General features: G+C 38.2%; 1 protein-coding gene across 3 annotated transcripts in view; it reads right to left on the reverse strand.

Annotated features, from left to right (window-relative positions):
- ME1 (malic enzyme 1) overlaps nucleotides 1–17,729 on the reverse strand; it is a 220,500-nt gene that overhangs the window by 13,272 nt on the left and 189,499 nt on the right. For all 3 annotated transcript variants that reach the window (XM_024996809.2, XM_059889821.1, NM_001144853.1), the window contains 3 exon segments: nucleotides 13,553–13,650; nucleotides 11,695–11,808; nucleotides 1,405–1,510 (listed from right to left, as the gene is read on the reverse strand). In XM_024996809.2, coding sequence (XP_024852577.1) covers nucleotides 1,405–1,510; nucleotides 11,695–11,808; nucleotides 13,553–13,650 — 318 coding nt within the window.

Here is a 17,729-nt window from a genome sequence, read left to right on the forward strand (position 1 = left end):
GCTCATGAGTAGATTTAATGACCAATCACTAGGAATTCTGATAATAGGCATTTTTATTGGAAAATAAATGTATCTAATATATATTATCTCTCTATAAACAATTCTAGAAGTTTATTTCAGTGTCTGAGGCTACCAAGTAATCATGTTTTATTATCCAGTGCTAACACTTAAGTCAATCATCCCATTCAATGACAGAACTGGAGTATGACTCATTGAAGGAATTTGAACAGACAAAGCAGTTAGCATCATGAAAATTTTAAACAGTAAGATTCCTGATAGAACACATTTTATAAAAAAACAATGAAGGTTTACTATGGTTGCTGTCATGGAGTAAACACTTGTTTTTATTAGGGTTCTCATCCTTATTCTCAAAATCGTCATCTGTTGCAAATGGAATGGAAGACCAAGTAAGGGCTGGCATTACACACACACAAAATAAAGGATATAAAGCTTCAAAACTTTGAGATATTTTTCCAACCACAACAAATTCGTCCACACTGAACATCTTTCTGTGCGCGTGCAGTATGGAAACTACCATGTTGTCTGCTATGGGGAAGATATAAAGACGTGAAATTACAGTCCCTGTTTTCAGTCTTTCTTAACCTTGGCCCCATGAGCAATGGGCTGGACAATTCCTTGTTGGGGGCAGGGGTGCTTTCCTGGGCGGTGGAGGAGGTGGAACAGTGTCCCTTGGTCTCCACCCAATGACAATCTCCCTCCAGCTGTGACAACAAAAATGTCTCCAGACGTTGCCAAATGTTTCTTAACTGGGCAAAATCGCCCCCATCCGAGAGCCACTGTCTGTTTGGAATAACTGGCCTGGCAAAGTGCTGGATGTGCCAGGTATTGACAGGTTGACAGAGTTAGCAAAGGGAACCACCCCCCTCAGCTGGCATCATCGGTAACAAGGCGGCACTGAATTTACAAATCTAGGCGTCTAGGGGGCACTGCTGCTTCAGGGAATAGGTAACTTTGTGTAATTCCAAGACCAGAATTTCAAAAAGCTAAAGAATGTCTCAAAAATTATCAGCAAGAGCACTTCGCTGGTGGTACAGTGGACAGGAATCCCGCCTGCCAGTGCAGGGTCACGGGTTCGATCCCGGGTCTGGGAGGAGTCCACACGCGATGCGGCAGCTAAGCCCGTGGACCGCAGCTACTGAAGGACCACGTGGCCCACAGCCCTGGCTCCACAGCAAGCAAAGCTACGTCGGTGAGAAGCCCACGCACTGCAACAGGAGGAGCAACCACTACCAGAGACAGCCCTCGTGCAGCAACAAAGACCCAGTGCAGCCAAAAATAAGATAAATCAATAAGTAATTTAAAAAAATTAACCGTAAGGAAACAAATCAGGCCCACGTGGGGCGGGGACAGGGTTTACAGGAGAGGGAAGAAGCCAAAGCTCACCAATGAGGGCAGTTGGTTTTATATCTTGAACGATGGCTTCAAGGTTCTTCATTTCTTTATGTTCATGGGCAAATTCCTCTTTCTCTTGTGTTAAGGCAGCACGTCCCTACATAGGGCAAATAAGAAGAAATGATAAATCTGCCAAGTGTATGAGAGTCAAGGAAGTTTCAGAGTATTACACATATTAGCAGAATTTATACTGAATAGGTTTATGTAGTATGTCTTCCAGCTATTCTTAAAGTCTCCTCTCCAATTATCAGAGAATTATTTCATTGACTCTTGTCACAAAGGTTTATATTTCAGACAATGCTCCAAGCAATAAGGGTGTAACAGTGAACAAAATAAAGCCTTTCCCTTATTTAACTATTATTTAATATTTAAAATCCTAACTCTACAGACCCTTACGAGAAATAAGCGTTAACAAATGGCAATGCAAAATATTATTTAAATAAAGATACTGTTTCTTAGATATGATTTGTGTTGACGAAGCAGTGTCTTAGAGTGCAGAGCGGCCTTTAGTGGTTGCACAAATCCTTTACGGACCACTCACTAAGAATGGAACTTGATGCCATGTTTATGTAATACTGTGATGTTCTGAATAAGCACTAGCTTCGTGTGCTTTTATTTTGTAATGTTTTGATCATAGTTGCACCATGTATTATCTAAGAAACATCAAATTATAATATCCCAGCTATAAAAAGGAACTTAGGATGGGGGTAGGGAATGTTATCTAAAAATCTGCTTCCTTCATTTTCCCCCTGCTCTTTCAGTATTTTATCTTTCCACATAATTAGTAGATCTGAAGATGAAATTCTCATCTACACTTCTATGACCAGGGATAATATCTGCTCAAATTAGAATTCTCTTCATTTACCTATTATTCATTTTCCTTACTTCAGTGAGTTAGTCATTCATCATGTCAGACTCTTTGTGACTCTGTGGACTGTAGCCCACCAGGCTCCTCTGTCCTTGAAATTCTCCAGGCAAGAATACTGGAGCGGGTAGCTGTTCCCTTCTCCTGGGGATCTTCCCAACCCAGGGACTGAACCCTGGTCTCCTGCATTGTAGGCAGATTCTTTACTGTCTGAGCCACCAGGAAAGCTTTCATCAAAGAATGAGTGATGAAATAGTTTTTTGTTCACAGGAAGAAATAGTTAAATTAAGTGTGCTACTTATTAAAACTTGACTTTTAAATTGTAAAAACAATAGGTGGTGCTAGTGGTAAAGAACCCATCTGCCAATGCAGGAGACCTAAGAGACATGGGTTCAATACCTGGGTTGGGAATATCCCTCAGAAGAGGGCATGGCAATCCACTCCAGTATTCTTGCCTGGAGAATCCCATGGACATTAGAGCCTAGCAGGCTACAGTCCATAGGGTTGCAAAGAGTCTGACACTACTGAAGTGACCTGGCACACACACACTTACTAAACTTGACTTTTAAATTATAATAATACTCTACCTATAAATTTTGAAGATTTTGACTACATAATAAATCAGTACCTAACTTTATATGGTACTGTATAGCTTATAAGTTATCTTCATATATTTCATTTGATCCCCTCAACAATTTGAGAAGTAGGGCAAATATAATTAGGTTTTTGCATGAAGAAACAGAGGCTGCAGGACAGTATGCAGCTTGCTTGAGGCAGGTGCTAAAACTCAGTCTTTCCAATAATACAACACAGTCCAGTTCTGGAGAAAACACTTTACAAATGGTATATGTCAGACTGTATGCAAATTGTTACTCCTGGTTCAATATTCTTGCTTTAAAAGGCTATTATCAACCTACATAGGAAAAGAATCTGAGAAAGAATAGATATGTGTACATGTATAACTGAATCACTTTGCTATACACCAGAAACTAACACAACATTGTATTGTGTTAGTTTAGCTAGTGGTCTGCAGCCTACCAGGCTCCTCCGTCCACTGCCATGGACGGAGGAGCCTGGTAGGCTGCAGTCCATGGGATCGCTGAGTCGGGCATGACTGAGCGACTTCACTTTCACTTTTCATTTTCACGCATTGGAGAAGGAAATGGCAATCCACTCCAGTGCTCTTGCCTGGAGAATCCCAGGGACGGGGGAACCTGGTTGGCTGCCGTCTGTGGGGTCGCACAGAGTCAGACACAACTGAAGGGACTTAGCAGCAGCAGCAGCAGCAGCTAGTTAGTATAAATCAAACTTCAGTTTGGTGCTTACTTCTTCAAAGGTTTAGAGATTTACTTTTCAGGATACCTACTGTCAGAGCCTCTGTTAGGTTCATTAACAGAGAAAAAAAAATCTCAGGATAACTATTCACCTACTCCAAAACAACCATAGTCATCTCGACCTGGTGTTATGTAATCTTGAGGGCTGCTGATAATAAGTGTATCCCTTAGAGAAGACTGAATGAACCTCAGGGTTTTGCCTCTTGGCCTTCCGGTTTCCACCTGACCGGTTTAAGTATTAAGCAAATACATTCCAACAAAGGAATAACCAACGCGGACTACGGTCAAAGAAACTACCATACGTCCTAGAGCTTTCCTTCCATGTTATATTACTGCATTCGAGTATCACCTTTTCTTCTTTAATAACAGTAAAATGTGATAATTAATCTTTTTCTGTGATTTACTTTGGAATAGAAAAAAGAAGCCCCACCAAAAGGATTGTGAGGAAAAGGACATGTATAAGATGTTCAGGATTATTAACAGAATAGGAAGTACTAAAAATAGTTCTTAGAGGAGACTGCATCCCTGATTTGTTTATTCTAAAAAATGCTTGCACTCACAAAACAGGAAGATTCCACACAATCCATGGTAAAACACCATGGCCCGCAGAGAGAAACATAAGAACGAGGAGGCCACACAGAGTGCTTACTGAAGCTTCTGAGTCAGGAAACAACCCATTCTTGACCATTTAGCTGCTGACAAACAACATGCCGATGAGAACATATCCAAACTGCTTCTGGTATACAGCTTTAAATAAATTTGCATATGATCACATTAAAAATGAACACCGATTCATTTTCATAAAAAAAGCTGAGTGCCAAAGAATTGACACTTCTGAACGTGGTGTTGGAGAAGACTTTTGAGAGCCCCTTGGACTGCAGGGAAATCAAACCAATCAATCTTAAGGGAAATCAATCCTGAACATTCATTGGAAGGACTGATGCTGAAGCTCCAATACTTTGGCCACCTGATGTGAAGAGCCGACTCATTGGAAAAGCTCCTGAAGCTGGGAAAGATTGAAGGCAGGAGGAGAAGGGGACGACACAGGATGAGATGGTTGGATGGCATCACCAACTCAATGGACATGAGTGTGAGCAAGCTCTGGGAAATGGTGAAGGACAGGCAAGCCTGGCGTGCTACAGACCACGGAGCTGAAGAGAGTCAGACACGACTGAGCAACTGAACAACAATTCATTTTCATTATATTACCAAGCCAAGAAGTAGCCTTCTACATGAGAAAATAAAAGCAGCATGAGAGTAAAAGTCTTAGAAATGATATTATGGGCAGCTGCAATAAGTAAATTCAACCTCGTATAATATGAATGGTACCACTGCTACAAGTAAGCTATAAATAAAAGAAGAGGGTCTTGTCTGCTTATATTGAATGTGGACCTACAAATCCATAATATGAAATGAATTTAAAAGATATTGTGAGTGAGAGACATAATCCCCATTTTTTAGTTCAGTAATTCAAAATATTTTCCGCAGCATACTGTCCCAGATTATCCCAAACAGCAAATTAAAAATGCTTTAAATGTATTCTACAACATTGTTCTCACAGCTATTAATTATGGTCAAAATAAACTGATATAAATTGTGATAAATTTTTGGCTTAGGGACATGAATAAATACTAGTATCAGAGTCCATTCTAACAGCTAAGAACAAACACATTTATGTTACTTCTGAAAGCTTTAATAATATACAAAAAAATAAAGAAAACCTCCCCAGAAAATGCCATCTACAAGTGCTGGAGACAGAACATGGGACTCGGGCTCAGGGTAGTGGGGTCCTCCTCAGGCCCTTCCGTTCACTCACGACCTTGGGCGAGGCCTTTGGTACTTTGACGGATGCTGGTTTCTCCATCTAGAAAATGGTTCGGTTAGGTGATGATGACAGTGTAATGAAAACGGACCTGATTTGGGCTTTACAAAGCCAACTGAGTACCAGACACACTGGAGAAAAATTAGATTCCTGAGCCCTGCTGCCAGATATTTTCATTCAAGTCCAGGATGAGGCCCTGGCATCTGTATTTTTTTTTCAAACTTCTCAGATGATTTGAGTCATTAGCCAGTTTTGAGCATCACTGCACTAAAGGGTTTATCAGATGTCTACCAGAAGCATTTTTTTAAAGATATTAATATGTGATCTGTTTTCAAAAAAGTAGAAAATGATGAGTTCTAATGAAAGAATGCTACAAAATAACGTAAAAGCACAGATTTCTAGTACTGCTCTTTTGGCTATTTCATGAGATACCATGAAAAGTATTTAATAAGGCTTAAAACCCCCTAAGTTTCCTGGAATGAGAAACAAATCATGAAGAAGACTGATAAAAATCATAGGAAAAGATGTATGCTTATGCGCTTATCGTGAACATCTTACTTTATTAATCATTGTAACAGCACTGGCAGCTCCAGGCCACTAAAGCCAGAACTTGGCCAGAAGACATCTGTCTAGCAAGAAACATAAATTACCTACAGCCTCACCCCCAAAGACGTAATTCTTAGTGGGGACTTAGGAATGCAGAGGGAACACTGAAAGAAGGCCAGGAATCATGCATACCAGCATCACCAAAGGGCTCAACTTGCCAAGAACAGAAAAATCAAAAGACAAAAATAAAGGTCTCCCAAGTATTTTCTATACAATTTTCAAAGCTGATGTGCTGATCTGGTTTAGATTAAAAAACTACTGGAATGGGACCTTCTCTGAATCTGTAATATTCAGGCAAATGTCTTTACCTTTGGACTCCTGTTTTCTATACCAATGGCTCACTTTTCTCTTCTTTTCAAAATGCAATTTGGAATACACCTTCTTTACACCAAATACTTCAGCTGGAGGTAGATATAGATTTTTTTTTTTCTGTTCAGTCTTCCTTTTCAGGAACCCTTGCTGAAATGCTTTTTGTCTGCATTTGCCACTTTTTCTCTCAAGTACCCTGGGTGTTCACTGGAAGGACTGATGCTGAAGCTGAAACTCCAATACTTTGGCCACCTCATGCGAAGAGCTGACTCATTGGAAAAGACCCTGATGCTGGGAGGGATTGGGGGCAGGAGGAGAAGGGGACGACAGAGGATGAGATGGCTGGATGGCATCACCAACTCGATGGATATGAGTTTGGGTAAACTCCGGGAGTCGGTGATGGACAGGGAGGCCTGGTGTGCTGCGATTCATGGGGTCGCAAAGAGTCAGACACAACTGAGTGACTGAACTGAACCTCAAATTCTATGGTGTTTCTCTTTTTTTAGGAGTTTCTACTTATACCAAATGTACTATGAATATCTAGGAATTTCCTTCAAATATTATTATCTCTTCGGTCTCCGCCCACCCTCCTTGTTTTGTGCTGATTCTTAGTAGAAAAGATATAACCAGACTGAACAACTATCTATCTTTTTCAAAAGCACCTATGTGCTGGTGGGACCTGGGGGAGGCAGGCAGCAAACACTGTCAAGATTCGGAGTTAGCATTTCATTTCCCAGGAGGTATAAAAAGGCAATTGTACACTGCCACTGGTAAATATGTATTCCTTACTAAGCACAGATACTGCTACTGCTGCTGTTGCTGCTGCTGCTGCTGCTAAGTCACTTCAGTCGTGTCCACCTCTGTGTGACCCCATAGACGGCAGCTCACCAGGCTCCCCGGTGCCTGGGATTCTCCAGGCACTAGAACTCTTGAATGCATGCCTGCTTAGACAACCTGCCCCATTTTACTGGCCTGATACTGCTGTCATTAGTTTTTCAGAGTTGAATCTGGCCCCCTCTTTATCTGAAGACAGAACCTTCCTAGCACACTATCAGTAATATTTCAGTTGCAGTGTAAGTGTGTGCATTTGCTAAAGAGCGCAGAGCTGGGTTTCATCATCTCAGAACAGATTAAAAGAAGATGAATGGTGTGACAAAAGCACTCCATGTTAGAGCATAAAAAAGGGGTGCAGAGTGGCCATAACTGAAGATACTAAGTGGGTAACTCCATCAATATTTAATTGAGTAATTTAAAAATATTTAACTGTGCATTGTTAAAAATCAATAATTGTTAAAAATCCATAATTTTCTGACTGTCTGAAAGACTCATGCATATAATCTTCTCCCTCTGCTCTGTTTAATATATACATATACATCGATCATACTCTAGAAGACATGGAAAAGAGGGAGGGAGAAAAGCAAGCTGGATCTTTTTCACCAAGCTTCAACATTTCTTAGGAGTTAGATTTTTTTAAACCACAATGTATGAAATATATGAGCCATCATTCAAGGTGGTGAAAGTATTACGGGCTAAAATTCTGATAAGATCACAAGGAAAAGGAGAACTTTTCTAAACAGCATGGAGTTTCAAGTTCTAGACCTAAAAATTAAACTCTCAGGGAGGAAATAACTATATTGTCAAAACTACCCTTGTAGCATATAAAGTACTTTTATTCACTATCTCTGCCTTATTGGAACCAAACACTGAACTAAAAGAAATAACTATAAAGAAAAAATTGTTTTAAAAATTGAAAACAGAGTTATGTAAACTAGAGCAAAAGAAAATTAAAATAAAAACAAAATACTATAGTCCTATTCTGGGTTAGATGAAGTTTATCCTTCATGATATCTATTAACACTCCACTTTTTATTTTTGAGATTTCTGCCTTAGCACTAATTTGGCTCATTAGTGAAAGTCAAATGTATTTATTTAAGGGAGAGATTAAGTCTGGATTGGTTTGTTTTGTGATTTCTTGTCCTCCCTAAAAAGGTTTTGTGATTTCTTGTCCTCCCTAAAAAGGTTTTGTGATTTCTTGTCCTCTCTAAAAAATGGTCCAAATTATCACTGTGAAATGCAAATCCTAGTCATGCTGGCAATGCTCCTCTTTTATCCTTTCTTTACTGTATTTATTCTCCGTCTAATTTTATTTTGGAATGATTTACTTTAACGAAAATATTGGTTAATATTAAAATATACTAATATTAGTTGGCTAAATAGATATGTCATCTGTTTCTTGCTATAAGATACTAAAACTATCTGAGTATTATCAGTGACCAAATAATTCATTTCAATCAACCTTACTGATATTGATGAATTATTTAAAACACTGATATTATTGAACATATATGGATGTGAAATAAATGACAGAAAATACCATAGATGTCATGCTGAAAATGAAAGCAGAAAACATGTTAGAATAATCATTGTCTAGTCTGATGATGAGATGATAAACTCCATAAATGCACTAACTTCATAGTGATACTTTTTAGTTCTTGGTTTTATGTCTTTAAAAACTGAAGGAGTTTGACTTATACAAATTTTTATTTAACACATTAAGATAATTTTTATATATTATAAACAATTGCATTGTAAGTTAATGAAATTAATGAAATGATTATAATTGGCTCTCAAGAGGGGTTGTAAAAATGCTAAGGATAAAGGATAACAAGCACAGAAAGATCATATAAAATTGAGAGCTAGATTATACTAATTTAGTAATTATTCTAAGATTTACTAGTTTCGCCACAAAAATCAACGTAGTAATTTGACTGTTTAAGAACATGAAAGAAAAAACAGTGGTGAATTGAAGCTTCATATGTTTCTCATATTAAATACTGCAAAACTATTAAACATATAACAATCTTTTTAAACATAACTTTATTTATCTTGGCAAGGAGAATATATGCAGTTCTTTACTTTGGCAAGTAAAAAACATGAAATAAGAGTGACGAATTAGGTCTAGGCAACAACTTCACAGTTATTCCAAATACTAGTCATGCTATAATCCGTTATTCTAAGTATTGTAATCCATGGAATGTGGAGTCTCAGTTCAGTAAGTCTATGTTAAAATTACTTGAGATGCTAAAATTTATGTATTTTTATGAAGATTTCTCATTAAAATGTCATTAGAAATCACAGTCATTGGCTTTCACCTTTTTGATTCTTGAATGTATTGCACCCCGAAGTACAGCACAGTGTGTACAGCTTTCCCCGTGGCTCCCACTATATATATGTGGATTATCCCCAGATCTCCATCTCTGGGAGTCCAAATCCTTTTTCTGAGCATCAGTCTTGTCTCTTCAACTGCCAAGGGGACATCTCTATCTGAGGTCTCCACAGACACCTTTACCTTGCTATGTCCAAAACCAATCTCATTATCTTTCCCTTAAACGGGCCTGTTCTTTATTCCTTTTAAACAAACAAACAGCAATGGCCACATCACTTACACAGACACCCAAGGCATCCTGCTAGACTCCTTTCTCTACTCTAACCCTCCCTCTGCATTTAACTGGTTACTAAGTATGCCGATCCTATTTCCTACATACCTACCGAATCAAACATCTTTCACTCATTGCTTTATTTCAGGCCCCAATTACCTTTGATCTGTATTAATGCAACGGTTTTGTACCTAATTTCCTTTCCTCAGCCTCACCTCGTTTCAGTCCATCCTCCGCGATGCCATCAGAGTGACAAGAGCCTGAAAACTGCTCAAGTTCAGCATTTAGAAGAGCCTTCATCACCTGTCACTCTATTCCTTTCAGTCTTAGTCCTAGATATTTTTCTCAAAATAATTTCTTTTGCAAATGCTCTTATTCTGTCCGGAAGGCACTCAGTCATTAGTTCATTTATTAATAATACACTTACTGCCAGTAACTCGACACTAGCAGGGCTCTGAAGATATCAGAGAGGTGGAAGACATGATTCGTAACTTCAGTCAGGATCTCAGAGTGAATCTGCCATTCAACTTCCCTTGTTTCAGTTTTGCATGTAAGAGGTTGAAGATGTCCATGGAGACTCTAGATCAATTCCTAACTCTTCTTTTCAAACTTAGCTGGAGAGACACCTTGCTTCGGAACCATCCTCAGCCTCCCCGTGACTCTCTCTGGTGTGGCGGGAGCACCATCTCCTGTGCACCCCTGGCACAAGCACGTATTTCTATACTGTCCTGTGGAGTTGTAACTGTTGGCTTGTTTGAGTCTTTCCCATGAGGCTGGGAGCCTCCTGAGATTAAGAGCCTTACAGTGTCCCCACAATAAGCACAAAGCCCGAGCCGCAGATGACTTCACTCAGCAAACGTTCTTATTTCGTGACAGGACATGTCATATGGCCACAGTGTCCAGTTTCTTACAATTATGCTGATTTTTTTTAAAGCAATAGCAATTTTTAAGCCAAGAAATGTAAAACTACTTCCTGTATACTATAAACAGTTACACTGTCATTTATTGTTAATAAAATGACTATTATTTGGTCCTCAAGAGATGTTGTAAAGGTACTTTCAGTCTTATTTCACAGCTTTATAGATACTCATTTGCTACAAAAAGTTATGAACCATATTTTTGTTTCATTTAAAACAAAATTTCTCTAAATCTTTTTAAAAATGAACATTCTTCTAGTTTTAAAGAAAAATAAGTACTCAGGAGAATTTGGAATATTTAGAAAAGCGCTAAAATCGGTTTTAAAGTCATATGTATTCGATCCGTTTCTATGATTTTTATATGCAACTCAAATTTTAAAGCAAAATAGTTGTATGTAATATGACATTTTCCTATTTTCACCTAATATTAAATAATGAATCTTTTAATGCTATTTATAGTTCTTTGAAAATAACGTTGGTGGTGGTGGTTTAGTCGCTAAGTCATGTCCGACTCTTGCAACCCCATGGACTGTGGCTCACCAGGCTCCTCTGTCCATGGATTTTCCAGGCAAGAATACTGGAGTGGGTTGCCGTTTCCTTCTCTAGGGGATCTTCCCGACCTCGGAATTGAACCCGGGTCTCCTGAATTGCAGGAAGATTCTTTACCGACTATGCCATAAAAATAACTTCAAGCCTGTATATTACACCTATGAGGCTACTACCCAATTCATGTCACAGTATCCTTTATTTAGGTAAGTATAACCTATCACTGTGGGCTTTCATGATGGCTCAGATGGTAAAGAATCCACATGCAATGCAGAAGACCTGGGTTTAACCCTTGAGTCAGGAAGCAAGCCAGGCTTCCCTAGACACTCTTTTAACACAGGGTTGGGGATGGGGTAGGTGGAAATAGTAGTTGTCTTAGAGATGGGCATCTAGAATGGCATATTGATTAAAATACTGTACCTGGTTAAAAATGATGAACTCTTACCTTAACTATTAATCCTTTCGAGTCAACCAACCATATCTTCTCTATGGCTTGCTCCTTTGATAAACCTTCTTTCTCCATGGCCATGACAATCAGGTGTGCAATCCCTAAGGCAGCCTGAAAAACAAAAATGTTTCAAGTGGTTCTACATAATCCCTTATCAAGAGTTACATTTTACCTCATTTCATCACTGTTAATAAACAAGTACAAAATGGCTTTTTCTACCAATCCAAAGAGCTATATTCATTCAAAGCTCCTTTAAACTTCAATTTAAACTTTACTAAAGTTAAGTACAGCATGTAACAATTCACAGAAATAAAAAAGAACCCAGATCTTAATGAGCTGTAATTTAACCTTGGAGAGCAAAGTATTTTTGTCACATTTCAGTTCAGTTCAGTTCAGCCGCTCAGTAGTGTCCATCTCTTTGTGACCCCATGGACTGCAGCACGCCAGGCCTCCCTGTCCATCACCAACTCCCAGAGTTTACTATGCTAAATGACAATTATTTACTCTTATTACAACAGAATCACTATTATGTGGCTTGATATTTAGCCACAGATAAACCAGTTATATCCTTGGTTTTCCGTATCTTTAATTCTGTTCATACAATTAAGATTTCCTCTGATAAGAAAATACTGAATTTAAAATAATGAACTGCTCACTCTGGCTTATCGGACTGTATTGCTTATTGTTCTGCTAATTGAATTTGAAGAATGAAGCTGGGTGATTTGGATGGGAACTTCACCAATTAGGCAACAAAACAGAACACATAAGATGTGTGTTCTCAAGCATTATTTACTCTCTAATTTGGACAAAGAAAGTACTGTGAGACTTCTTATAAGATTAAAGGAATCAACTCCTTTGGTATATGATAAATTTGGTGATGATCTGTGAAATTTCCAAAACCTTTTCAGGGACAAAGAAGGGCCAGTTTTGGATCATCCAACCATGAATACCTCTTTCCTGCTGAGTATCAAGAACTAGCCTGCGGCATTCAACAAAAACCCTTCAGAAATTTAAAGACGTTTACTAAAATTAAGTACAGCATGTAACATTCACGAAAATTTAAAAAAATAACCTCAAACCTTAATGAGCTATAATTTAACCTTGGCTTTCATTTTGATGTGAAAATAAATTTGAGATTTACACTCTGAATACGTTCACGTTTATAACTTGGCATGCAAATTTTAGCTTCACAGATTTTGCTTTAAGAACAAGTAAAATCAAACCCAACATAGTATACATAGTTTCTACCAGTGGAATACATTTATTCATAGTCATATTAAATTATAAAATCTAAGGCTTCTTAAATGGATATAGCATTATTTTGTATTGCTGCCATCTCCTTCCAACAATTTAAAATGTTTTAGTTCTTTCGCATGTGAATTGTTATACTGCATGATGAATCTCCGATTCAAAATATTTCTTCTAAAAAATCCTGTATATAGTTATATATGTGCATACTGAATTGTGAGTCAAATTAGGAAAATTTTGGTATGTGACACAGGAGGATACTAAAAGTTAGCACCGGCTGTAACAGCTTAAAGGTTTCTATACATAATTAATCATGCATTGGAAACATTTTTGGTTCATGCATGGCACCTTAAATATGCCTAACAAAAACCCATGGAAACATCTGACAATTTTACAAATTGATAGCTGCAAAAAATACCTCTCTGCCTCTAAAGTCTCCTGTAAAAAATTAATAAGCCTCAAAACTTAAAGAATCTTTCAATAAAACCTGTAATTTCAATAAACTAAAAATTTCATGAACTACTTCAGACTTAAAATTCATGAGTTACTAGAATGAATGCTATATTCACTAGTTTAGGAGAACATAAGCACTCCATAAGGGAGGTACCTCTCCAGCTCCTTGGAATAGAACTGTTTGATCAGACAGCTTGTTCTTGGTTATTCGAAGGGCTGCAAGGATGCCGGCAACTGCAACAGATGCTGTTCCTGCAACAAGTAAGAGACAGCTTGAGCGATCCTCACACGGGTGCTGTAGTACCCCGAATCCCAAGCCTCAAATCGATATTCACTTCTTGAAATCATCACACAACAGGTTAACTGACTCAGAAAGGGAATCTGCAGTTGTCTGAACCCATGCTTGCATCTGATGTGAAATCCTCAAGCTACTGACATCAGTCTTTTAAGACAGCAACTTACTACGGTTGAACACTTTCCAAAAAAGGTTTTATGACTGAATTCGGTGATGTGATGACTAAGAACCTGGGGTTTGAAATGCTGGAGAGGATGTGGAAAAAAGGGAACCCCCCTACACTGTTGGTAGGAAAGTTAAGTTGGAGTTGCAACTGTAGAAAACAGAATGGAGGCTTGTCAGAAAACTAAAAACAGAATTACCACATGATCCAGCGATCCCACTCCTGGGCATATATCCAGATAAAACTATAATTCAAAAAGATACATGCATTTCTATGCTCCTAGCATCACTACTGACAACAGCCAAAACATGGAAGCAACCTAAATGTTCATCGACAAATGAATGGATACAGAAGATACAGTGTGTGTGTGTGTGCACGTGTGCACACGCGTGCATGTATAATAGAATGCTACTCAGACATTAGAAAGAACAAGATAACGCCATCTGCAGCAACATGGATGCAACTAGAGATGATCATACTAAGTGAAGTAAGTCAGAAAGAGAAAGACAAATCCCATATGACATCACTTATATGTGGAAATCTAAAATATAACACAAATGAACCTATCAATGAAACAGCAATGGACTCACAGACACAGAGAACAGACTGGTGGCTGCCGAGGGGGAGAAAGTTAGGGGAGGGGTGGAGTGGGAGGGTAGGCTTAGCAGCTGTCATCTTTATATACAGAATGGGTAGACAAGGTCCTACAGTATAGCACAGAGAATTAAATTCAGTATCCTATGATAAGCTATAATGAAAAAGAACATTTAAAAAGAGAATATATATACATCAGTATACATATAACTGAATCACTTTGCTGTACAGCAGCAGTTAACACAATGCTGTAAACTATACTTCAACTTAAAAATAAATAAGTACATTAATTAATTAAAAAGAACACGAGGTTTGGATTCTCCGGTAGATTTTCAGCTCAACCTGTTTACTAGTTGAACGAATTTAGAAAAATCATTGTGTCCATCAGTGTCCTTAGCTATAAAACCATTCAATGTATGAGATAAAAAGAACTAGATGCCATTAGAAAATTTAAATGTTTTGATTTTCAACTGGAAAAACTAACACTTAATAGCAATGAAAATCTGAGGTCAGCACAGTCTTTGATCAGACTCCTATTTATGATAAATCATTGGTGAATCTCAAAGATACTAGACAAAATTAACACAAAATTTACTTAGTATAAAAACTGACCGTTTCTCATCATGCCTCATAGTAGTAGAAACTTCACCAGCTCTACTTTTATTACTTTGCCATTTAAACTTTCATAGATCACAGAGTGTTTCTTTTGCTTTGAACATAATTACATGGCTCAGCTTCTTTATGGTTCACATCTGAAATAAAACTTGGCAGCTTTCTGCAGTACTACAGAAAGTAGTATCTACAATTTACTCCTCTAAAGTAACACTCTACCTATGATTCCTAGATCACTCAGAAGGGTAGTAAAGCCCAGTGAAACTTTAAACTCCCTCATTTGGTTAAAACAACAACAATGAAAATCAGATTAGAATAGATTTGATGAATGACATAGTGATGAAGTGTTATGTATGCCAGCTACCAAATTGGCATTCAACATTTCACCATCAGTAGATATGTTCTTTTCAATCTTTTGGTTGTTTCTTTCTTACAGAATTTGGTAGTTACAAATAAGATCACAATAAATGATAATTGCTGAAGACCTGTGTGTCTCTTGCATGTTTTTCATTTAGGAACACAAAAATTAAAGGCTTGCAATTTTGAGCTACCATGCAACAAATTATGAATTGTGAAAGTCACACATTACATAAAAGCCACTCTTCTATATGTTATTTAGAATGAAAGCCTGAGTAAAATACTGATCTATGTAGGAAAGATACCATGGCAGGATTAAGAATGATATTTGTCTCACACATCAAGGTAGATTTGGGACTTCCCTGGCGGTCAGTGGCTCCAGCGGTTAGGACTCTGTGCTTCCACTGCAGGGGGTGCAGGTTCTACCCCTGATGGGGAACTAAGATACTGCATGCCATGTGGCACAAAAATTTTTTTTTTAATTTTAAAAAAGAGATAGATTCACTAGAGTTGTTAAACAGGTGAAAAGAAAATTTTAATGAAAGAGGTATAACTCTCCAGTCACTAGATGAACACTTACAAATAGCATTTTATGCTATGGAAATGGCAACCCACTCCAGTGTTCTTGCCTGGAGAATCCCAGGGACGGGGGAGCCTGGTGGGATGCCGTCTATGGGGTCACACAGAGTTGGACACAACTGAAGTGACTTAGCAGCTTAGCAGCTACATTGGCCAGAAGTTTGAATTTGAGGGACTCTAAGCTCCCTTCCATCGCTGACATTATAAAACTTGAGGGGGTTCTACAAATTTTGCCACCACCCCAAGTTTTAACCAACTGAACACTCAAAGTTCATGTAACATCAGCAATCAATGTATTTGTATTCTTACTTTGATTTTTAAATAGAACTGGGCATTTGAGGATAGATAGAATAAAGTATTCCAAAAGATACTAGCTAGAATGCGTGACTTATTTTTATATGGTCATGCTACATCATTCTGTAGTAAGGATCAAAGTGTTTTAAGTTCAACTATATTACCCCAAATAAGGCAAAATAAGTCTCTATCTATACTGGATATCAGAGCCTTATATTTTTACAAGTATATCTATAATATTTCCTGAGGACATAATGAAACATTTAAGCTTCTCTTTACAAAATTAACAAAACTAGAAAGATATTTTTAGTACTCCCAAAAGGTGAACTTGAACATGATTCTTATACATAACCTGGTCCTACCTCCTAGTGCTATTTTGATTTAAACTTCACTGCAATCAAGGGAGTAAATGTGGTAAATTGATGTTATACAAACATGTGAGCCTCCACAATAAATTGTTCAAAATAATTTTTGCTTTGAGCTTGAAAAATAAACTTTTAGTAAATCAAAGACAGGTTAAAGTTTATCTTTTGTACTATCACTTTTAAAGAGTATGTAATATTTAACATTGTTAGCAAGATACTAAAGAGAGTCAACCTTAAAAGTATAAAAACTTCTATTCATATTTGTATACAACTTTAACGTGAAAAGAAATCACCAGTTATGCTGTCCTTCTGCTGTGGTTATTAAACATCAGTCTTAACTTTTATGAAAGGAAGAATTACTTCTATTCATGCAATTTGTTTGTTAATTTGATTAGAATTACTATATAAAACTAGTAGAGAAGACTTTGTTGTTGTTTTCATTTAGTCGCTAAGTTATATCTGACTCTTTTTGTGACCGCATAGACTGTAGCCTGCCAGGTTCCTCTGTCCATAGGATTTTCCCAGGCAAGGTTACTGGAGTGGGTTGCCACTTCCTTCCCCAGGGGGGTCTTCCCAACCCAGGGATTAAACCTACATCTCCTGCATTGGCAGGTGGATTCTTTACCACTGAGCCACCAGGGAAGTCCAGAGAAGGATTGCTGCTGCTAGGTCACTTCAGTCGTGTTGTGTTCAGTCTGTGTGACCCCACAGATGGCAGCCCACCAGGCTCCCCCGTCCCTGGGATTCTCCAGGCAAGAACACTGGAGTGGGTTTGTAATCAAATACTTATAATGCTCATGTGCTTTACTAAACACATAGATCAGGTGAAGTATGAGAACTAGAAGGTGGAGGAGGATGGGTGAGTTACTTTAAGCAGGGATGTTTAGTGGGCTTCCCTGGTGGCTCAGACAGTAAAGCATCTGCCTGCAATGCTGGAGACCTGGGTTCAGTCCCTGGGTGGGAAAGAGTCCCTGGAGAAGGAAATGGCAACCCACTCCAGTATTCTTGCCTGGGAAATCCCATGGACAGAGGAGCCTGGTAGGCTAGTCCATGGGGTCGCAGAGAGTCGGAT

This window comes from Bos taurus, chromosome 9 (assembly GCF_002263795.3).
Source record: "Bos taurus isolate L1 Dominette 01449 registration number 42190680 breed Hereford chromosome 9, ARS-UCD2.0, whole genome shotgun sequence".
In the NCBI taxonomy this organism is placed as follows: Eukaryota; Metazoa; Chordata; class Mammalia; order Artiodactyla; family Bovidae; genus Bos; species Bos taurus.